At 37.4% G+C, this 22,485-nt stretch overlaps 1 protein-coding gene across 1 annotated transcript in view; it reads right to left on the bottom strand.

Moving 5' to 3' along the window:
- Positions 1-10,866: 10,866 nt before the first annotated feature.
- Positions 10,867-22,485, bottom strand: part of LOC124361379 (tetratricopeptide repeat protein 7B-like) — a 75,351-nt gene continuing 63,732 nt past the window's right edge. Inside the window, exon 10 of the mRNA XM_046815427.1 lies at positions 10,867-11,252. Coding sequence (XP_046671383.1) covers positions 11,120-11,252 — 133 coding nt within the window. The 3' untranslated portion in view covers positions 10,867-11,119. The remainder of the gene's footprint in view (positions 11,253-22,485) is intronic.

Raw genomic sequence — 22,485 nt, 5'->3', positions numbered from 1 at the left:
ACACACACACACACACACACACACGTACACACGCACACACACACACAGCCATACATACACCTATAGACACACTTATAAGTATACATGGTTTGTTAATATTTTCAAAACAAATTTAATTATATACTCATATATAATTATAAACTCTATAAAAATTATAATTATAATTAAACTCATAATTTACCTGGTATAATAAGGAAAAGTAAAATTTTAACTTTTATTACGAATAAAAACTCTACAATTATTTTAATCAGAAGATCTCATTAATCTTTTAAACTTAACTTAAAAACAAGGTCTAATCTTGACTACAAACAACATTTAAAAATAACGATTGTGATTGTAATAAATTATAATAAGTATTGTTAAAAAACTAACTTAAAACACTTCTTCTATTTAAACTGAAATAAAACTTCTAATTGATATGAATCTATCATGTTAAATAGGTATAGACAAAGATGCTTTAGTTTTATAAATTATTGCATTGACATTTTACTAGCTTATATATTATTTTATTATGTATAAATAACAAGAAGTAATTCTAAATGATGTCAGGACAGTTTTGTTTCTATTTAATTTTGGTATAATGATCCTTTAAAATGGTATAACAAGAAAATAAGTTTTTAACCCATCTCATTATAGATAAAATGAAATTATTACTTATATTAAAATGAAACAAACTTATACTATTTCCACCTTGTTTTTAATGACATTAATAAACACCTTTATTTGGAAATTGTTTTAACTATTTAACTCTGGTATTCATAAATGTATCTAAATTTTTAAGAGAAACAAAAATGTAGCTTACAGGAAAGATATATTTTTACTTGGTGTCGCTGTGCGGAGCAGGCTGAGCCTGCGGGTGGTGGTCGAGTCCATCCAGCTCCTGGATGCTGCGGTAGATCCGGATGGCACGTGAGTCCTGCGTCACCCGGACGAACACCTTGCCGTCCTTACTCCAGGCGTAGGCCAGGGATTTGGCTCTGACTCCAGCCTTGCAGTGCTGCAGCAGGGCCTTGTTGTGCTGAGTCAAGTGTTCGTTGATGAAACACAGGTCCCGGGGGTAAACGAAGTGTACAGGTCTGTCGTCTGGATCCTCTTCTTCTTGGCCGAGGCCAACCAGTCAGCTCGTGTAGTTCGACGTGCAAACTGGACCACGATTGATGGGTGGAAGCGACGATCTCTAGGTCCCGGAAGACGGTGAGCAATAGAGATGTCTTGTCTCTCAAAGGGAACTCCGAGCGCTCCAGATATTGCCTCCAGGATGGCGTAGACGTCCTCTCCTCCCGTCTGTGGAAACACCGCGGATTTCAAGATTCGCCATTCTAGAGTATTGATCTTGCTCGATGATACTCCACTCGGCGTCCCCTCACCCTCTTCGAAAAGTTTAGAGTTTTCACTCCTTAACTCTATACACTGTTCTTTAAGAATTTTATTCTCTTCTTCGACCACAGACATTCTAGCGGTCACCGCGGCAAGAGAGTCTTGGATCACGGACATGCTCCGCTCAAGACCACTGAAGCTCGCCTTAAACATCTTATTGTCTTCTGCGATCTGATTCTGTATACTCCTCAGTAGACTGAGCATAGAGGGGTCCTCAGAGTCCGATTTACTTCCCACGGATGCTGTGTCTTTGCTACAGTCTTCACACTGCCACACAGCGCCACTCGCGATCAATCCTTTAAGTTTAGCAACCGTGCGAATTCGGCAACACCCGGGGTGAAATTCGGCTTTGCACTCTGCGCACTTTGCCATTTCTTCCGAAGGCTTCGAAAAATGCCTCGTTACACTTTGAACACACCATTATAAATAGAATGAAATCCACTCACACTCCCAAAAAATCGCAGAAAAAAGTAATTCAGAATATAAATAATAGAAATATATTACACCCAAATGTTCGGAAGTACAGATATCGAGGCAGACGCTCGCAGGTCGGAACGGGCGGGCAGGCAGGCAGAAACACGGTCTACTCTAGCTGTACGGAGCGCTTATCTCTGCGACCTTCCAGCTCGGCTGACTGATAACGACTGTGATTCATGTTTGCATATGGCATGCATGAATAATACTGTAGTTAGGTTACCAGTTCATTTGCCTAATTCTTAAAATGTTTATTTTTTAAATGGTGCTCCTGAGGAAGCATTAATCCAAGCAGAGTATGTTATACACAGTTAATGGCGTGGTTCAAATCCTATGAAAAGATGTCCATACAATTTATCCTGAAACACCAGTTCACGTAAGGAGTGAAAATCAATGGTATAAAAGTAAACTTTATGAGAAAATCAATAGGCGGAATGTACACTCTCCCATATTCTGATTAAGAGCGGTATTAACTATGTCTATTATTGCTTCATGTAGTACGGGCTAATAGATTTGAAGATAAGAGGACCTTGAAAAATATGACAAACTACTTTTAAAGCAGCTGCCACTGCCCGAGGGTTGATTAATTTATTATTGGATGGTGTAGAATGGCAGCGTGCTTTAGAAGAGTTCTTCCTTTCACATGCTATATCAGCGTAGACAGTCATTTTCCTACATATGTAAATTTCAGAGACCATCAAATGCCTCCAATTTATGGAATCTCTTCAGAGAGGCAATGTCTCAGGATTTCCTTATCTCTTACACGGTCGAGGTAGCCTATCAGTTAGCTTTGCAAAACATTTCAGAACCTTTACAATTACGTGGTCGCTGTCTGACATCCTTTGATTTACCTACTATTGACAATTTACCACAAACTATGGAGGAAACTACAGAGGAGATACGAATTGACGAACTAATGCAAATGATGGCTTCAGCAAATGAAGAACAGCGATTTGTTATAGATGAAGTTCTCAACTCAATCCACAACACAGACAATTCTACAAGTGTTTGCAAGGCATATTTTATAGATGGGCCAGGTGGTACTGGTAAAACATTTGTGTATAGGTGTTTAATCCAGAATTGTATCAATTTAGGCATGCAAGTTATCTGTAGCATGGACTGGAATTGAGGTTATGTTGCTTCCACATGATTGTACAGTTCACAAGTGATTCAAATTACCACTAAATTTACATGAACATTCTGTATCCAGTTCATAAAGTTAATAATAAGCCATAATTCGTTCTGCAAAGTTAATCATCTGATATCAGGCACCTATGGCCAACAAACATTCCTTAATGTGTATTAATCTACTATTGAAATATATAATTGATAACGATGTACCATTTAGTGGGAAAAATCATCATCTTAGGAGGATATTTCGCAAGTGTTGCCTGTTGCACCTCAAGCATCCAGAGCTGCTACAGAGCTCAATTCAGTTTTCAGTCTATGGTCTCTGTTGAAAATTTTCAAACTCAACACAAAATATGAGGGCTAACGCCGATGAATGTGGATTTGCTAACTTCCGGTTCGAAATGGTAATGGTCAATACTCTATCATTGGTTTAGTTGAGTTGCCTTTGTTTGTCCTTGATTTTAGACTCGGATATCATTCTCATTCATTCCACATTCTCTCTTTCATATCACGCAGTTCTGGCACCTAAGAACAAGCCAATATCACAATCAATAAAAGGGTTTTAGATTTCCTTCCAGGTTCATCCAGAATTTTCATGAGTGTAATTACCTTAATAACTGAAGAGTAAACTGCTACAATTTCCTTAAACAACCTTGAAATGACTGGCTTGCCATCCCATGAGTTGACTTTGAAGGAAGGTGCAGTTGTAATGCTGTTGACAAACCTTAATTCAGTGAAAGGATTACTAAATGGCACAAGACTAATTGTCAAAACATGTTTGAGAACTGGTTGGATTTGGAAATTATTACTGGTAGAGAGGTTGGACACCGGGTACTATTACTGGTAGAGAGGTTGGACACCGGGTACTATTACTGGTAGAGAGGTTGGACACCGGGTACTATTACTGGTAGAGAGGTTGGACACCGGGTACTATTACTGGTAGAGAGGTTGGACACCGGGTATTATTACTGGTAGAGAGGTTGGACACCGGGTACTATTACTGGTAGAGAGGTTGGACACCGGGTACTATTACTGGTAGAGAGGTTGGACACCGGGTACTATTACTGGTAGAGAGGTTGGACACCGGGTACTATTACTGGTAGAGAGGTTGGACACCGGGTACTATTACTGGTAGAGAGGTTGGACACCGGGTACTATTACTGGTAGAGAGGTTGGACACCGGGTACTATTACTGGTAGAGAGGTTGGACACCGGGTACTATTACTGGTAGAGAGGTTGGACACCGGGTACTATTACTGGTAGAGAGGTTGGACACCGGGTACTATTACTGGTAGAGAGGTTGGACACCGGGTACTATTACTGGTAGAGAGGTTGGACACCGGGTACTATTACTGGTAGAGAGGTTCGACACCGGGTATTATTACATCACATTGACTTATCACCATCTGACTCTACTGTTCCATTTTCATTAGAGTGAAGACAGTTCCATATCACAGTGACATTCTGCAAGACAATTAACGAGGCGCAGGACTAACAATCGACAGAGTCGGAGTACACTTACCTGAACCAGTGTTGAGTCACGGTCAGTTGTATGTGGTACTATCGCGCGGGAAATCGTTCCGGAATGTTAAAGTAGAAATTAAACCTCAAGGTCGGCTCACTTGTAGTTTGGAAAGAAGTTGTGAAATTAGATACTTTTTTGTGAACGAGGTTGGAATGTAATATTAATTAATTACAATTGTTTATGATATTTATCTTTCATGCGACATTAAAAATATGAGAATTGATTTCTTGACTAAGTATGTTTCTCCTCGTGTACTTTTTTCTCTTTTGACGAGATAAACTCCGCGCTAATTAACATATCGAGTAACACGGCTCAGCAGCAAGAGTTCATTAGTATCCATGTAATATCAATGCAATAATGATGTCAACTATGTTATAATTGTTTATTACAAAATGGGAGGATTAGAAAAAGAAAAGTATTAACAGCAGCATTTATTCAACAAATTAACAAAAATAACAGTATATAGACTACACAATAAAAAACATTAATGCTTTACAATACAAATAAAATTTTAACAATTATACACAAGGACTATATGAAATAAACTGCTCAGAAAAATTTATACCAATTTCATAGATTGAAAATAAGTTGCGCAGATATTTTAAATGTTACAAATTGCCCATGCTACAGTAGACATTAACAACAAAAACATTGATATATATATATATATATATATATATATATATATATATATATATATATATTCTCTTGTTTCTTCTATACATCTTATTATAAAAGGTATTGTAGTAGAATTTTAAATGCGATTAATCCATCTCTACTGTTTTTACATAATGAGATGTTATTTGTTAATCTATTTCATATAGAACAAACCCATTTCTCCAAATTAGATGTTACAATAATGATACATTAATATTGCTTATTACAGTAAACTACACCATTTTTATAAATTGTTAAAGAGGGTTAATTTTATTAAATATGATCTCAATTTTAATTCTTTCTACTGATTAATTTATCTATATTGCAGTACAAGCACCAGCAAATTAACAAAAATTACGATAATGATTAATCGTGTGACACAAATCAAATAAAGTTGATCAGTAGTTTATATTAAATTACTGTGCACTTACCATGAGAATAAGATTAGAGGAAACCAATTTCAAACGAATTCCTAGTACATGAAATGTATGAAAATCTGAGGTTTCCTCAACTCAGACATAAATATTACAGTAGTAACTGTTTTAGTTGGTTACAACTTGTCTGATATCAGACAACACTTGCAATTCACAATAGACAAACTTCTTTATTTACATATTCTTTGCTAACAGTAATTGCATAACAGTTTACATAAAACAAAAAGTCTGGTTAAAAAAAGTTCAGATATAATTTGTCTTGATTAAAATGTACTTAAAGTTAAACCAAGTGAGATAAGTCTGGTTGTTCCTCAAGTTGATAAATTCTTCCAAGGTGTAGAAGGTGTGCTCCAGCAACCACTCCATCAGATCCTTGTTTCAACAAGGTTTTGACTTCACAGATTCTTTTTAACTCTTCAGGTATGAGGTTGAACAGCTTGGCTCCTGCGTAGCACGGTTTCTTCTCGTAGATGGACGTGAGGTGAATCGGCAAGGCAAAGTTTGTGTTGTTCCTAGTGCTGTAATGGTGAGCATCTCCTAGTCTCTGGTGATTCCTGTCTACTGCATGTTTGACCACTTCAAGCATGTAAAGTGATGCGACAGTCAGTATTTTAAGTTCTTGGAACACACTTCGACGAGAATCATATTGGTTTAGGCCTATTAAAGTTCTCACTGCTTTCTTCTGTAGTACCAAGATTCGGCTTACATTCCTGGCAGAGGAGTTTCCCGACACTATTAAGTCCATACCAAATATGGGACTCAAATAGCGAGTGGTATACTACTTATGTTGTTTGAAGGTTATCTGAAAAGAGGACTAGTATTTAATTTTCCGCAAGGGTTGCCTACAAGTGATGCCCAAGTGAGTTTACTGTCAATTCAGACATATATTTTGCTTCACTTTCTAGTTCTATGTCTGGTAATCCTGGCAAGTAAGTGGATCTGATTCCAAAATTTAATTTTGTAGTTTCTTTTTCATTAAGTACAAGAAAATTGTTTTGTAAATACTGCTTAACTATGTCTTATGTGAGAAAGGATGAAATTTCTAACGTTTTTTTTTGTTTGTCAACAACTAGGAGTGCAGTGTCGTCCGCATACATAATTGATTGCCTGTATTCTTGAATATATCTTGGCAGGTCGTTGGTCAGCAGAATAAAAAGAATTGGTCCTAATACTGAGCTTTGGGGTACACCTTTATTGATTGGGAGTAAAGGTGACCTTGCTATATGGGTAGTGTGGTTTTTGGTGTATGTTAATTTGACTATTTGTGTTTTTCCTGCCAGATAGCTTTAAAACTAATTTGCAGCTTTGCCTTTTACCCCCATGCTCTTCATTTTCTAAAGTTTCAAATGCCTTACTCTTAGACTGAAGACTAAGAGAAACCCAGAAACAGGTGTTCCTTCCTCAATCTGATTGATAATGTATCCAACAAGGCTGTGATGGTTGTTGACCTTCCCTTTAGCAAACCATGTTGTTGACAACTGATGAAGTTGTTATTAATAAGATGACTCATTAATCTTTCAAGCATTGACTTTTAAATTACTTTGGATATTGTAGTTAAGAGGTATATGGGTTTGTAGTTTTCTATTGAGGTTGCAAATCCTTTTTTAAATTTTGGAATTATTTTGGATGATTTCAGGGCTTTTGGGAAAATATCTTCCTTAAAGGATAAGTTGATGTGTGTTAACGGAGGTGTGATCTCCTCTTTGCGATGTTTAAGTTGTTTTGAGGAGAACTCGTCCAATCCTGAAGATGGTTTTGGTTTTAAGCCAGAGGTAATTTTTGAAATTTCAGATCTTGTGGTTGGGTTTATTATGAGTTCAAGCAGATATTGGAGTTGAAATGGTTCTGTTTCTAAGTTAGGTACTGTATAGTGACTCAGGGGGTTATCTGCAGCTGTACTGAAATGGTCATTTAGATGTTGTGCTACCCCAAGAAAGGATCTTTAATCAACCTCTTATCTAACATCAACTCTATGGGGGTTGAATGCCGTTTCTGCATCTCTCATGGTTAATTACATTTCAGACAGCTTTTTGTTTGTTTTCTGGATTGTGAATATAGTTTGATGTAGTTTCTTTCCTTAAATGCTTCAGTCTAAGGTCATAGTTTTTCTTTGCTTGAGCTGTAATCACCTTGTCAGCCAATTCCCCACTTTGGACCTCATTTTCCAATGCCTGAAGGTATATATTTTTAAGCCTACATGCTTATTGATCAATTGTATTTTTGAAACTAAATCCTTTTTTTTGTTCTAATTTTATCAAGGGCATGTAGAATTCAGGACCCAGTTAAGTATGTGATTCAAATTGTCATATAATTCGTCAAAAATCAAAGCGTTATAAACAGTTTGTCATGATTCATCCTTCAGTTTTAGATTGTTAAGGTGTGTGTGGGAGAAACATCTTCTTGTTGAGATTGGGAGTACTTTATTTTGAGTTTCCAAGTTTAAATGGCAGATCTCTGCAGTGTGATCAGAGAGGACAGTTGCTAAGATTTCTGTCTAGATGTCGTCATTGTGAATGTTAGTGCATATAAAGTCAATAGAAGTTGAAGTGCTGTGTGTGACTCTGTTTGGTGGGTTGGCCTTTGGATGTTATGGCTAGCCAGCATTTTTATTAAGTCCTTATTACCCATATTATCGGTTAAATAATCTACATTTATGTCCCCCATAACAACAGTAGGACATTCCGTGTTGGTATCAAATCCAGTTTCTTGCATAGGATATCAAGAGCTGTGTTTAGATCAATGTTTGGAGGTCTGTATCCTCCTAAACGGTAGGTTTGAGTTTTAACCTATATAGAGTTGATGCGGATCATGGAGAGTTCACAGACATTTACGATAGTGTTATCAACTTCTATATTTTCAAGGCTGTCATTCACGTGAATGGCCACAACGCCTTTTTTTGTTAACTTTTCTTGAGAAACCTCCTGCAAGAGTGCAGTTGTTAATTCTGGTATTAGTCGGCTCTTCACTTTGAAGATTGTGTTCCCTCAATAAAACTAAGATGGGTTTGTTAGTTTCTAGAAAATTATTAAGTCTATTTGTCTTCCTTTGGAGGTGATTTGAGTTTTGGTGCTGGATTGCAAGCTATCTGCAGTTTTTTGGTGCTTTAGGAAATTTTTGAAGACCTTTGTTTTGTAATGTTTTATTTTGGTTGACTGATCTAAAATAGGCCGCGGTAACTGGACTTTTTTTAATGAAATCCAGCTGATTTTTATTAATATAAGTCAGAAATGTCTAAATAATTTTCTATTGTTCCTATGTGTCTGTCAAAGAACTCTCCGTATGTTTGTCCATCTTCAAGTTTCACTGCTGTGATTGGTGGCTACACTGACCCCATTTTGTTGTGTTTTTAGTCAAGTTAAAGTTTATTAGATAGTTTATGTGGAGAACAAGTGTCAGGTTGATGGACCAGAATTTGATATTTGTGGTTGGAAGTTACAGTATGCGTCTATTTTGTTTCAAAGTGTTGTTGGTTCCATGTATTTATTTTGGCTTGTGAGCACAGTTCTTTAGCAGTTGTGAGAGCTTGCTTGGATTTAACAACTTGCAGTGAGATGCTGAAATGAGTTTTTATAAAACTATTTCTTTTCCCACTTTAAAACGTGGTGTCTAGGTCTATCGACTGGACTAAGAAAGTCGTCTTGGAACTTTTTTCTCTCAATTGGCCTGAACATAAGTACAGCATCGAGATCAAGGATCTTTATCTTCTTCCAATTATAACGGTTGATTAATTAAGTTAAATTCACATTAAGTATTATTATATAAATAATTATTTGAGTACATATTCAGCTACATTTGAACAGACAATACTACAAAATATTAGCTTTATTAATAAACCATTGTATTTAATCATTGTCCAAGTTTCCGACATTTGCTACAAGAATGTTTATTTTAAATATGATATAATTAAAATAACATATAACATAGAACAATCCTCGGTTTAGGCATTTACTCAAACACTTGGAGATTATTCCAATGGATCATGTTGGTATATTGTTTGGTAATCAAATCAGAGTGTGTGCATGGAGGATTTGAGTTGGCCAACCAACAATCCTCACTTAGGCATTTACTCAAATACTTGCAGATTATTCCAATGGATCATGTTGGTATATTGTTTGGTAATCAAATCAGAGTGTGTGCATGGAGGATTTGAGGTGGACAACCAACAAGCCTCACTTAGGCATTTACTCAAACACTTGCAGATTATTCCAATGAATCATGTTGGTATATTGTTTGGTAATCAAATCAGAGTGTGTGCATGGAGGATTTGAGTTGGCCAACCAACAAGCCTCACTTAGGCATTTACTCAAACACTTGCAGATTATTCCAATGAATCATGTTGGTATATTGTTTGGTAATCAAATCAGAGTGTGTGCATGGAGGATTTGAGTTGGCCAACCAACAAGCCTCACTTAGGCATTTACTCAAACACTTGCAGATTATTCCAATGAATCATGTTGGTATATTGTTTGGTAATCAAATCAGAGTGTGTGCATGGAGGATTTGAGGTTGGCCAACCAACAAGCCTCACTTAGGCATTTACTCAAACACTTGCAGATTATTCCAATGAATCATGTTGGTATATTGTTTGGTAATCAAATCAGAGTGTGTGCATGGAGGATTTGAGTTGGCCAACCAACAAGCCTCACTTAGGCATTTACTCAAACACTTGCAGATTATTCCAATGAATCATGTTGGTATATTGTTTGGTAATCAAATCAGAGTGTGTGCATGGAGGATTTGAGGTGGCCAACCAACAAGCCTCACTTAGGCATTTACTCAAACACTTGCAGATTATTCCAATGGATCATGTTGGTATATTGTTTGGTAATCAAATCAGAGTGTGTGCATGGAGGATTTGAGTTGGCCAACCAACAAGCCTCACTTAGGCATTTACTCAAACACTTGCAGATTATTCCAATGGATCATGTTGGTATATTGTTTGGTAATCAAATCAGAGTGTGTGCATGGAGGATTTGAGTTGGCCAACCAACAAGCCTCACTTAGGCATTTACTCAAACACTTGCAGATTATTCCAATGGATCATGTTGGTATATTGTTTGGTAATCAAATCAGAGTGTGTGCATGGAGGATTTGAGTTGGCCAACCAACAAGCCTCACTTAGGCATTTAAGTATTTTTGTAGACTTCTAAACACAATTTATTATTTTATTAAAGTGGAATTAAATTTAATAATATTTGAAGATTAAAATCAAAGAGATAGTTAGAAAAATACAAGATATTGTATACACAATTTGTATATACAATAGTTACTGTAGGTTATAATGTTACACAGTAATATGATTAATTTGCTCTTTCAGATTCATGCTTGCACAATCTAATGATCCTCGCTGTGTTAAAGATCAATATTAGTTGAGGTCTTCATTATTAATTCTTTCTGCATATAGTAAATTTACAAATTTGTTAAGTAGGATGAACATTTATTTTTTATTTCAGATGAGCGAAATGACCAATAACACATTTTACTTATTTTAGAATCTAACACTATTTATATTTAGTGTGGACTATTCAAAGGTAATAGGAATGCTAGAGTAGGGAAGGAGAGGGCTTACGGCATCAACTTGCAGTGCAGTAGCCATACAGTCACTAGCTCGCTGGCAGTCTCCCAGAGCTTCCAGCACCTTGCCGAGATTGTACCTGCCACAAGCACAATATAAGAAAATAGCTGGCTCCACAATCATCCACTTCAATATAACAGGAATGCTAGAGTAGGGAAGGAGAGGGCTGACAAAATCTCACAGAAAATCTAAATGGTTTTGATAAAAAGAAAATCTCAACTCTGAAGTAAAGAGATTTTGTTGGAAAGCCTCTGACACCATCCTTTCTTTAGTGGCTGGAGTCAGGGCCACTGATGCTAAGGTCTGGCTGATTCCATCATGGAACAAGTCTCTGGCCACCTGCAATGGAGGTATAATATATTTTGAACTCATTAGTTATGTTCAAAGGATTGTTAATATGTTAAAATAAGATTAGTTTTTCAGATGGCATGGTGTTTTATTGCTAATAATGGTTTCTACAATACAATTTGTATTATATATTTTACATTATACACTTTTTATGACTTATAATTGTTTGTTGGTTTCAGAGAGAAATAATAATTTGTGTCTCTAAACTAGGATAACTTTGGTAATCCATGAGCATTTCTTTTAACCCTTTGACTGATAGATGATAAGTTATTAAATCTCCAAAATTGATGTGATTTTTTACATAATTAGGTGATCCCTAAATTTCAACTTAAAGGCCTCGAAGAATGAAATTCAACACTTAGCGTCTTTATAGACTTATCCAAAGCCTTTGACTGCGTAGATCACTTGATCCTTCTAGATCGATTACGTGGCTATGGTATCCGAGGAGTCCCATTAAACTGGGTTCAGTCATACCTAAGTAATAGGACTCAACAAATTCACATCTGCGGTACATTGCCTAAAGCTTTGAAAATAAGATAAGGTGTTCCCCAAGGATTAATCCTGGGACCTGTACATTTCTTGTTATATGTGAACAATGTTGCATCATCAGTTGATTCTGGGAACATCATACAATATGCTGATGACACAACTATTTGTTTTAAATTGAATAACATATCAAATCTTGAAATACAAACTTTTGAAGTACTGAAAGTTGTGTACATACAATATATTAACATGCACAATCTAAATACTAACAATTAATTCTAAAACCAATTATATATTTTTTTGTAACTGAACACCTGTAAACGGTCACAGACCAACAGTGGTTTTGGGCGAAGAAGATCAATGAAGCATATAGCACTAAATTCCTTGGTAATTTGAGATTTGAAACGGAATGTACATGTGAACAATGTATATAAAAAGGTCTCATCAGGCATTTATGCTCAGAGATACCTGTCAAAATTTTGTTCAATCTTGAGGCAGATCTTGAGGATGCCTTACTATGAGGTTGTATTTCCTTATCTGTCCTACGGTATTACATTATGGGGCAGTTGTGGGAATGCAGCTTTTCTGAGACTTTTCAGACTACAGAAAGAGCGGTCAGAGCGATCCTGAAAATGAAAATTGGGACTCGTGCATTTAGGAATACATTTAGGGAACTTGAGTTTTTGTCACTGCCCTGCTTATACATATTTGAGACGATAATATATAGCCGTTCGAAGTGTGTGCTGACGCAGGGTAGGACGTTCATAACTACAATACTAGAGGCCGGGAAAATTTCAGAGTTGCCCAACATAGACTAAAATCTTACAAGAGCCTACCATCTCAAGTTGGTGTAAAATCTTGAACAAAGTTCCTGATCATATAAAGAACCAGACGAACCTTTGCATTTTAAACAATTACACAAGCGCTATTTAATACTAAATGAGTTTTATAGCGTGATAGTTTATGGAACATAAAATCGGGCACCTCTCACTGTGTGTTGACATGTCTATTCTTATGTTGACATTGTCTGTTTTAGACGATTATTTAGTTTTCTTTTATTAGGTACAACGATTGTTTGGATAAAACAATTTACACATTAATATAATTTACTGGTAACTCTATAGAGTTACACATATTTATGATGATTGCTTTACAAATTTTGTATTGTGATCGATGGGCTCAAATACAGTAAGTGTTTTTGTAGTATTTTATTAAATAATAACATAGAAACTTGAAATTAGTCTTGTTCTTTAGATCTGCAACCCTCCGACTGATGTTAAGAAACTCCCAGCATGATACACTGGTTTTTGTCTTTGCGCTTTATATTTTTTGGATACTTTTTAAAAATGTGTGCTAAATGCTAATTAATAAGTGTTAGATATCAATTTGTTTTGTTAGAAACCAGAAAAAATGTGAAATAATACAAATATGTATTTACTATAGCATTGTTTTTTTTATTTGTACAGGAATTGAAAAATGTGTACTGTAAACTTTTTGTTTTCTCAGTTTCACTCCATGTAACTTTCACATGACTTGAGATAGTAAGATACTGCAAATGTAAAAAATATACACATTTTTGAAGTCAACAAAAATTATAGCATATATACACTTGTTTACAACACAAAGTTTTTAGATAAAAATCTAAAGTATCTACTACTTTTTTTGGTAGTACATGTATCCATATTGGTGTTTGATGAATTCTTTGGGCAAGAGGAATATCAGATAATGATTGTTTTCACTGTCACTATCAATTTTCACAACCCAACTCACATTCCACCGGTTTACACTCATCCAGACTACCTGACAAGAATTCTGACAAAGAAATATCATCATGCACTTAATTTGCCGATATGTCACTTTCATCAGCAGAACTAATATTTTCATCAACCAATAGTTCACAATATAATTTGAACAATGAGGATCGCCCATTTCATAATATAACAATTAATTATAAACAACTAGCCTACATAATAACCTAGCAACAGTAGCAACAAAGAACGTCAAGGCCGTGCAGCATTCAGATCGATATCAGCTGACAACCAGTAATATTACGAATATAAACTATATAAAAGGAATTAGTATTTATGAGTAGAGGATTTGACTGGTGCAAGGTATATCTTTATAACTTAAACAATTTTTGCGTAATAATAGCGGATAGTTGACCGACGGCTGTGCCATCTTTATCAGTTCACAAGCGGTATTGATGAACGAGCTGTCGGTCATCAGGAGGGTTAAATGCCCTATTAGGGAAAAATACAAAATGGCCTAAAAAGTTATTCGCAAAAAATGCATTTTGTAAAATAAAAATTTTGTATTTTCTCATGAATAAACTAAAAGTATTTTTTTAAACTTTGTATTGGCAGTGATTTATCCTAAAACTACATATTATTTGTAATAAATTCAAAAAATTTGAAGTGTATAAAATAAAAAATACTCTACTTACTTATTAGAACAATAATACAAATTTAGTTACATGAATGAGATGCAAACTTTTAGAGATTCAGAAATTTACTCACATTCAATGTTCTATTTGTGTTAAGTTTCTGTGTAATCTCTGTTTTAAAAAACTGACTACTTTACACTATATACACACTTTTTTATGTTTCTGAAACTTCAATGGCAAACATACTTGACGTGGCATGTAGCATGTAGACCAAGACTGCCTTGAACACACTGTGTGAAACATCCACTAATTCCCTTGAATAGGTTCAACACAGTTTTTTATGTTTCTGAAACTTCAATGGCAAACATACATGACGTGGCATGTAGCATGTAGACCATGACTGCCTTGAACACACTGTGTGAAACATCCACTTATTCCCTTGAACAGGTTCGACACACTTTTTTTATGTTTCTGAAACTTCAATGGCAAACATACTTGACGTGGCATGTAGCATGTAGACCAAGACTGCCTTGAACACACTGTGTGAAACATCCACTTATTCCCTTGAACAGGTTCGACACAGTTTTTTATGTTTCTGAAACTTCAATGGCAAACATACTTGACGTGGCATGTAGCATGTAGACCAAGACTGCCTTGAACACACTGTGTGAAACATCCACTTATTCCCTTGAACAGGTTCGACACAGTTTTTTATGTTTCTGAAACTTCAATGGCAAACATACTTGACGTGGCATGTAGCATGTAGACCAAGACTGCCTTGAACACACTGTGTGAAACATCCACTTATTCCCTTGAACAGGTTCGACACAGTTTTTTATGTTTCTGAAACTTCAATGGCAAACATACTTGACGTGGCATGTAGCATGTAGACCAAGACTGCCTTGAACACACTGTGTGAAACATCCACTTATTCCCTTGAATAGGTTCGACACAGTTTTTTATGTTTCTGAAACTTCAATGGCAAACATACTTGACGTGGCATGTAGCATGTAGACCAAGACTGCCTTGAACACACTGTGTGAAACATCCACTTATTCCCTTGAATAGGTTCAACACAGTTTTTTATGTTTCTGAAACTTCAATGGCAAACATACATGACGTGGCATGTAGCATGTAGACCATGACTGCCTTGAACACACTGTGTGAAACATCCACTTATTCCCTTGAACAGGTTCGACACAGTTTTTTATGTTTCTGAAACTTCAATGGCAAACATACTTGACGTGGCATGTAGCATGTAGACCAAGACTGCCTTGAACACACTGTGTGAAACATCCACTTATTCCCTTGAACAGGTTCGACACAGTTTTTTATGTTTCTGAAACTTCAATGGCAAACATACTTGACGTGGCATGTAGCATGTAGACCAAGACTGCCTTGAACACACTGTGTGAAACATCCACTTATTCCCTTGAACAGGTTCGACACAGTTTTTTATGTTTCTGAAACTTCAATGGCAAACATACTTGACGTGGCATGTAGCATGTAGACCAAGACTGCCTTGAACACACTGTGTGAAACATCCACTTATTCCCTTGAACAGGTTCGACACAGTTTTTTATGTTTCTGAAACTTCAATGGCAAACATACTTGACGTGGCATGTAGCATGTAGACCAAGACTGCCTTGAACACACTGTGTGAAACATCCACTTATTCCCTTGAACAGGTTCGACACAGTTTTTTATGTTTCTGAAACTTCAATGGCAAACATACTTGACGTGGCATGTAGCATGTAGACCAAGACTGCCTTGAACACACTGTGTGAAACATCCACTTATTCCCTTGAACAGGTTCGACACAGTTTTTTATGTTTCTGAAACTTCAATGGCAAACATACTTGACGTGGCATGTAGCATGTAGACCAAGACTGCCTTGAACACACTGTGTGAAACATCCACTTATTCCCTTGAACAGGTTCGACACAGTTTTTTATGTTTCTGAAACTTCAATGGCAAACATACTTGACGTGGCATGTAGCATGTAGACCAAGACTGCCTTGAACACACTGTGTGAAACATCCACTTATTCCCTTGAACAGGTTCGACACAGTTTTTTATGTTTCTGAAACTTCAATGGCAAACATACTTGACGTGGCATGTAGCATGTAGACCAAGACTGCCTTGAACACACTGTGTGAAACATCCACTTATTCCCTTGAATAGGTTCGACACAGTTTTTTATGTTTCTGAAACTTCAATGGCAAACATACTTGACGTGGCATGTAGCATGTAGACCAAGACTGCCTTGAACACACTGTGTGAAACATCCACTTATTCCCTTGAATAGGTTCGACACAGTTTTTTATGTTTCTGAAACTTCAATGGCAAACATACTTGACGTGGCATGTAGCATGTAGACCAAGACTGCCTTGAACACACTGTGTGAAACATCCACTTATTCCCTTGAACAGGTTCGACACAGTTTTTTATGTTTCTGAAACTTCAATGGCAAACATACTTGACGTGGCATGTAGCATGTAGACCAAGACTGCCTTGAACACACTGTGTGAAACATCCACTTATTCCCTTGAACAGGTTCGACACAGTTTTTTATGTTTCTGAAACTTCAATGGCAAACATACTTGACGTGGCATGTAGCATGTAGACCAAGACTGCCTTGAACACACTGTGTGAAACATCCACTTATTCCCTTGAACAGGTTCGACACAGTTTTTTATGTTTCTGAAACTTCAATGGCAAACATACTTGACGTGGCATGTAGCATGTAGACCAAGACTGCCTTGAACACACTGTGTGAAACATCCACTTATTCCCTTGAATAGGTTCGACACAGTTTTTTATGTTTCTGAAACTTCAATGGCAAACATACTTGACGTGGCATGTAGCATGTAGACCAAGACTGCCTTGAACACACTGTGTGAAACATCCACTTATTCCCTTGAACAGGTTCGACACAGTTTTTTATGTTTCTGAAACTTCAATGGCAAACATACTTGACGTGGCATGTAGCATGTAGACCAAGACTGCCTTGAACACACTGTGTGAAACATCCACTTATTCCCTTGAACAGGTTCGACACAGTTTTTTATGTTTCTGAAACTTCAATGGCAAACATACTTGACGTGGCATGTAGCATGTAGACCAAGACTGCCTTGAACACACTGTGTGAAACATCCACTTATTCCCTTGAATAGGTTCGACACAGTTTTTTATGTTTCTGAAACTTCAATGGCAAACATACTTGACGTGGCATGTAGCATGTAGACCAAGACTGCCTTGAACACACTGTGTGAAACATCCACTTATTCCCTTGAACAGGTTCGACACAGTTTTTTATGTTTCTGAAACTTCAATGGCAAACATACTTGACGTGGCATGTAGCATGTAGACCAAGACTGCCTTGAACACACTGTGTGAAACATCCACTTATTCCCTTGAACAGGTTCGACACAGTTTTTTATGTTTCTGAAACTTCAATGGCAAACATACTTGACGTGGCATGTAGCATGTAGACCAAGACTGCCTTGAACACACTGTGTGAAACATCCACTTATTCCCTTGAACAGGTTCGACACAGTTTTTTATGTTTCTGAAACTTCAATGGCAAACATACTTGACGTGGCATGTAGCATGTAGACCAAGACTGCCTTGAACACACTGTGTGAAACATCCACTTATTCCCTTGAACAGGTTCGACACAGTTTTTTATGTTTCTGAAACTTCAATGGCAAACATACTTGACGTGGCATGTAGCATGTAGACCAAGACTGCCTTGAACACACTGTGTGAAACATCCACTTATTCCCTTGAACAGGTTCGACACAGTTTTTTATGTTTCTGAAACTTCAATGGCAAACATACTTGACGTGGCATGTAGCATGTAGACCAAGACTGCCTTGAACACACTGTGTGAAACATCCACTTATTCCCTTGAACAGGTTCGACACAGTTTTTTATGTTTCTGAAACTTCAATGGCAAACATACTTGACGTGGCATGTAGCATGTAGACCAAGACTGCCTTGAACACACTGTGTGAAACATCCACTTATTCCCTTGAACAGGTTCGACACAGTTTTTTATGTTTCTGAAACTTCAATGGCAAACATACTTGACGTGGCATGTAGCATGTAGACCAAGACTGCCTTGAACACACTGTGTGAAACATCCACTTATTCCCTTGAACAGGTTCGACACAGTTTTTTATGTTTCTGAAACTTCAATGGCAAACATACTTGACGTGGCATGTAGCATGTAGACCAAGACTGCCTTGAACACACTGTGTGAAACATCCACTTATTCCCTTGAACAGGTTCGACACAGTTTTTTATGTTTCTGAAACTTCAATGGCAAACATACTTGACGTGGCATGTAGCATGTAGACCAAGACTGCCTTGAACACACTGTGTGAAACATCCACTTATTCCCTTGAACAGGTTCGACACAGTTTTTTATGTTTCTGAAACTTCAATGGCAAACATACTTGACGTGGCATGTAGCATGTAGACCAAGACTGCCTTGAACACACTGTGTGAAACATCCACTTATTCCCTTGAATAGGTTCGACACAGTTTTTTATGTTTCTGAAACTTCAATGGCAAACATACTTGACGTGGCATGTAGCATGTAGACCAAGACTGCCTTGAACACACTGTGTGAAACATCCACTTATTCCCTTGAACAGGTTCGACACAGTTTTTTATGTTTCTGAAACTTCAATGGCAAACATACTTGACGTGGCATGTAGCATGTAGACCAAGACTGCCTTGAACACACTGTGTGAAACATGTGAACTGAAACTTCAATGGCAAACATACTTGATTGTAGCCCATTGAACACACTGTGTGAAACATCCACTTATTCCCTTGAATAGGTTCGACACAGTTTTTTATGTTTCTGAAACTTCAATGGCAAACATACTTGACGTGGCATGTAGCATGTAGACCAAGACTGCCTTGAACACACTGTGTGAAACATCCACTTATTCCCTTGAACAGGTTCGACACAGTTTTTTATGTTTCTGAAACTTCAATGGCAAACATACTTGACGTGGCATGTAGCATGTAGACCAAGACTGCCTTGAACACACTGTGTGAAACATCCACTTATTCCCTTGAACAGGTTCGACACAGTTTTTTATGTTTCTGAAACTTCAATGGCAAACATACTTGACGTGGCATGTAGCATGTAGACCAAGACTGCCTTGAACACACTGTGTGAAACATCCACTTATTCCCTTGAACAGGTTCGACACAGTTTTTTTATGTTTCTGAAACTTCAATGGCAAACATACTTGACGTGGCATGTAGCATGTAGACCAAGACTGCCTTGAACACACTGTGTGAAACATCCACTTATTCCCTTGAATAGGTTCAACACAGTTTTTTATGTTTCTGAAACTTCAATGGCAAACATACTTGACGTGGCATGTAGCATGTAGACCAAGACTGCCTTGAACACACTGTGTGAAACATCCACTTATTCCCTTGAACAGGTTCGACACAGTTTTTTATGTTTCTGAAACTTCAATGGCAAACATACTTGACGTGGCATGTAGCATGTAGACCAAGACTGCCTTGAACACACTGTGTGAAACATCCACTTATTCCCTTGAACAGGTTCGACACAGTTTTTTATGTTTCTGAAACTTCAATGGCAAACATACTTGACGTGGCATGTAGCATGTAGACCAAGACTGCCTTGAACACACTGTGTGAAACATCCACTTATTCCCTTGAATAGGTTCAACACAGTTTTTTTATGTTTCTGAAACTTCAATGGCAAACATACTTGACGTGGCATGTAGCATGTAGACCAAGACTGCCTTGAACACACTGTGTGAAACATCCACTTATTCCCTTGAATAGGTTCGACACAGTTTTTTATGTTTCTGAAACTTCAATGGCAAACATACATGACGTGGCATGTAGCATGTAGACCAAGACTGCCTTGAACACACTGTGTGAAACATCCACTTATTCCCTTGAACAGGTTCGACACAGTTTTTTATGTTTCTGAAACTTCAATGGCAAACATACTTGACGTGGCATGTAGCATGTAGACCAAGACTGCCTTGAACACACTGTGTGAAACATCCACTTATTCCCTTGAACAGGTTCGACACAGTTTTTTATGTTTCTGAAACTTCAATGGCAAACATACTTGACGTGGCATGTAGCATGTAGACCAAGACTGCCTTGAACACACTGTGTGAAACATCCACTTATTCCCTTGAACAGGTTCGACACAGTTTTTTATGTTTCTGAAACTTCAATGGCAAACATACTTGACGTGGCATGTAGCATGTAGACCAAGACTGCCTTGAACACACTGTGTGAAACATCCACTTATTCCCTTGAACAGGTTCGACACAGTTTTTTATGTTTCTGAAACTTCAATGGCAAACATACTTGACGTGGCATGTAGCATGTAGACCAAGACTGCCTTGAACACACTGTGTGAAACATCCACTTATTCCCTTGAATAGGTTCGACACAGTTTTTTATGTTTCTGAAACTTCAATGGCAAACATACTTGACGTGGCATGTAGCATGTAGACCATGACTGCCTTGAACACACTGTGTGAAACATCCACTTATTCCCTTGAACAGGTTCGACACAGTTTTTTATGTTTCTGAAACTTCAATGGCAAACATACTTGACGTGGCATGTAGCATGTAGACCAAGACTGCCTTGAACACACTGTGTGAAACATCCACTTATTCCCTTGAACAGGTTCGACACAGTTTTTTATGTTTCTGAAACTTCAATGGCAAACATACTTGACGTGGCATGTAGCATGTAGACCAAGACTGCCTTGAACACACTGTGTGAAACATCCACTTATTCCCTTGAACAGGTTCGACACAGTTTTTTATGTTTCTGAAACTTCAATGGCAAACATACTTGACGTGGCATGTAGCATGTAGACCAAGACTGCCTTGAACACACTGTGTGAAACATCCACTTATTCCCTTGAACAGGTTCGACACAGTTTTTTTATGTTTCTGAAACTTCAATGGCAAACATACTTGACGTGGCATGTAGCATGTAGACCAAGACTGCCTTGAACACACTGTGTGAAACATCCACTTATTCCCTTGAACAGGTTCGACACAGTTTTTTATGTTTCTGAAACTTCAATGGCAAACATACTTGACGTGGCATGTAGCATGTAGACCAAGACTGCCTTGAACACACTGTGTGAAACATCCACTTATTCCCTTGAACAGGTTCGACACAGTTTTTTATGTTTCTGAAACTTCAATGGCAAACATACTTGACGTGGCATGTAGCATGTAGACCAAGACTGCCTTGAACACACTGTGTGAAACATCCACTTATTCCCTTGAACAGGTTCGACACAGTTTTTTATGTTTCTGAAACTTCAATGGCAAACATACTTGACGTGGCATGTAGCATGTAGACCAAGACTGCCTTGAACACACTGTGTGAAACATCCACTTATTCCCTTGAACAGGTTCGACACAGTTTTTTTATGTTTCTGAAACTTCAATGGCAAACATACTTGACGTGGCATGTAGCATGTAGACCATGACTGCCTTGAACACACTGTGTGAAACATCCACTTATTCCCTTGAACAGGTTCGACACAGTTTTTTATGTTTCTGAAACTTCAATGGCAAACATACTTGACGTGGCATGTAGCATGTAGACCAAGACTGCCTTGAACACACTGTGTGAAACATCCACTTATTCCCTTGAACAGGTTCGACACAGTTTTTTATGTTTCTGAAACTTCAATGGCAAACATACTTGACGTGGCATGTAGCATGTAGACCAAGACTGCCTTGAACACACTGTGTGAAACATCCACTTATTCCCTTGAACAGGTTCGACACAGTTTTTTATGTTTCTGAAACTTCAATGGCAAACATACTTGACGTGGCATGTAGCATGTAGACCAAGACTGCCTTGAACACACTGTGTGAAACATCCACTTATTCCCTTGAACAGGTTCGACACAGTTTTTTATGTTTCTGAAACTTCAATGGCAAACATACTTGACGTGGCATGTAGCATGTAGACCAAGACTGCCTTGAACACACTGTGTGAAACATCCACTTATTCCCTTGAACAGGTTCGACACAGTTT

The sequence above is a fragment of the Homalodisca vitripennis genome, chromosome 4, assembly GCF_021130785.1.
Source record: "Homalodisca vitripennis isolate AUS2020 chromosome 4, UT_GWSS_2.1, whole genome shotgun sequence".
NCBI classification, from domain to species: domain Eukaryota; kingdom Metazoa; phylum Arthropoda; class Insecta; order Hemiptera; family Cicadellidae; genus Homalodisca; species Homalodisca vitripennis.
This window is presented reverse-complemented; position numbering and strand designations above follow the sequence as displayed.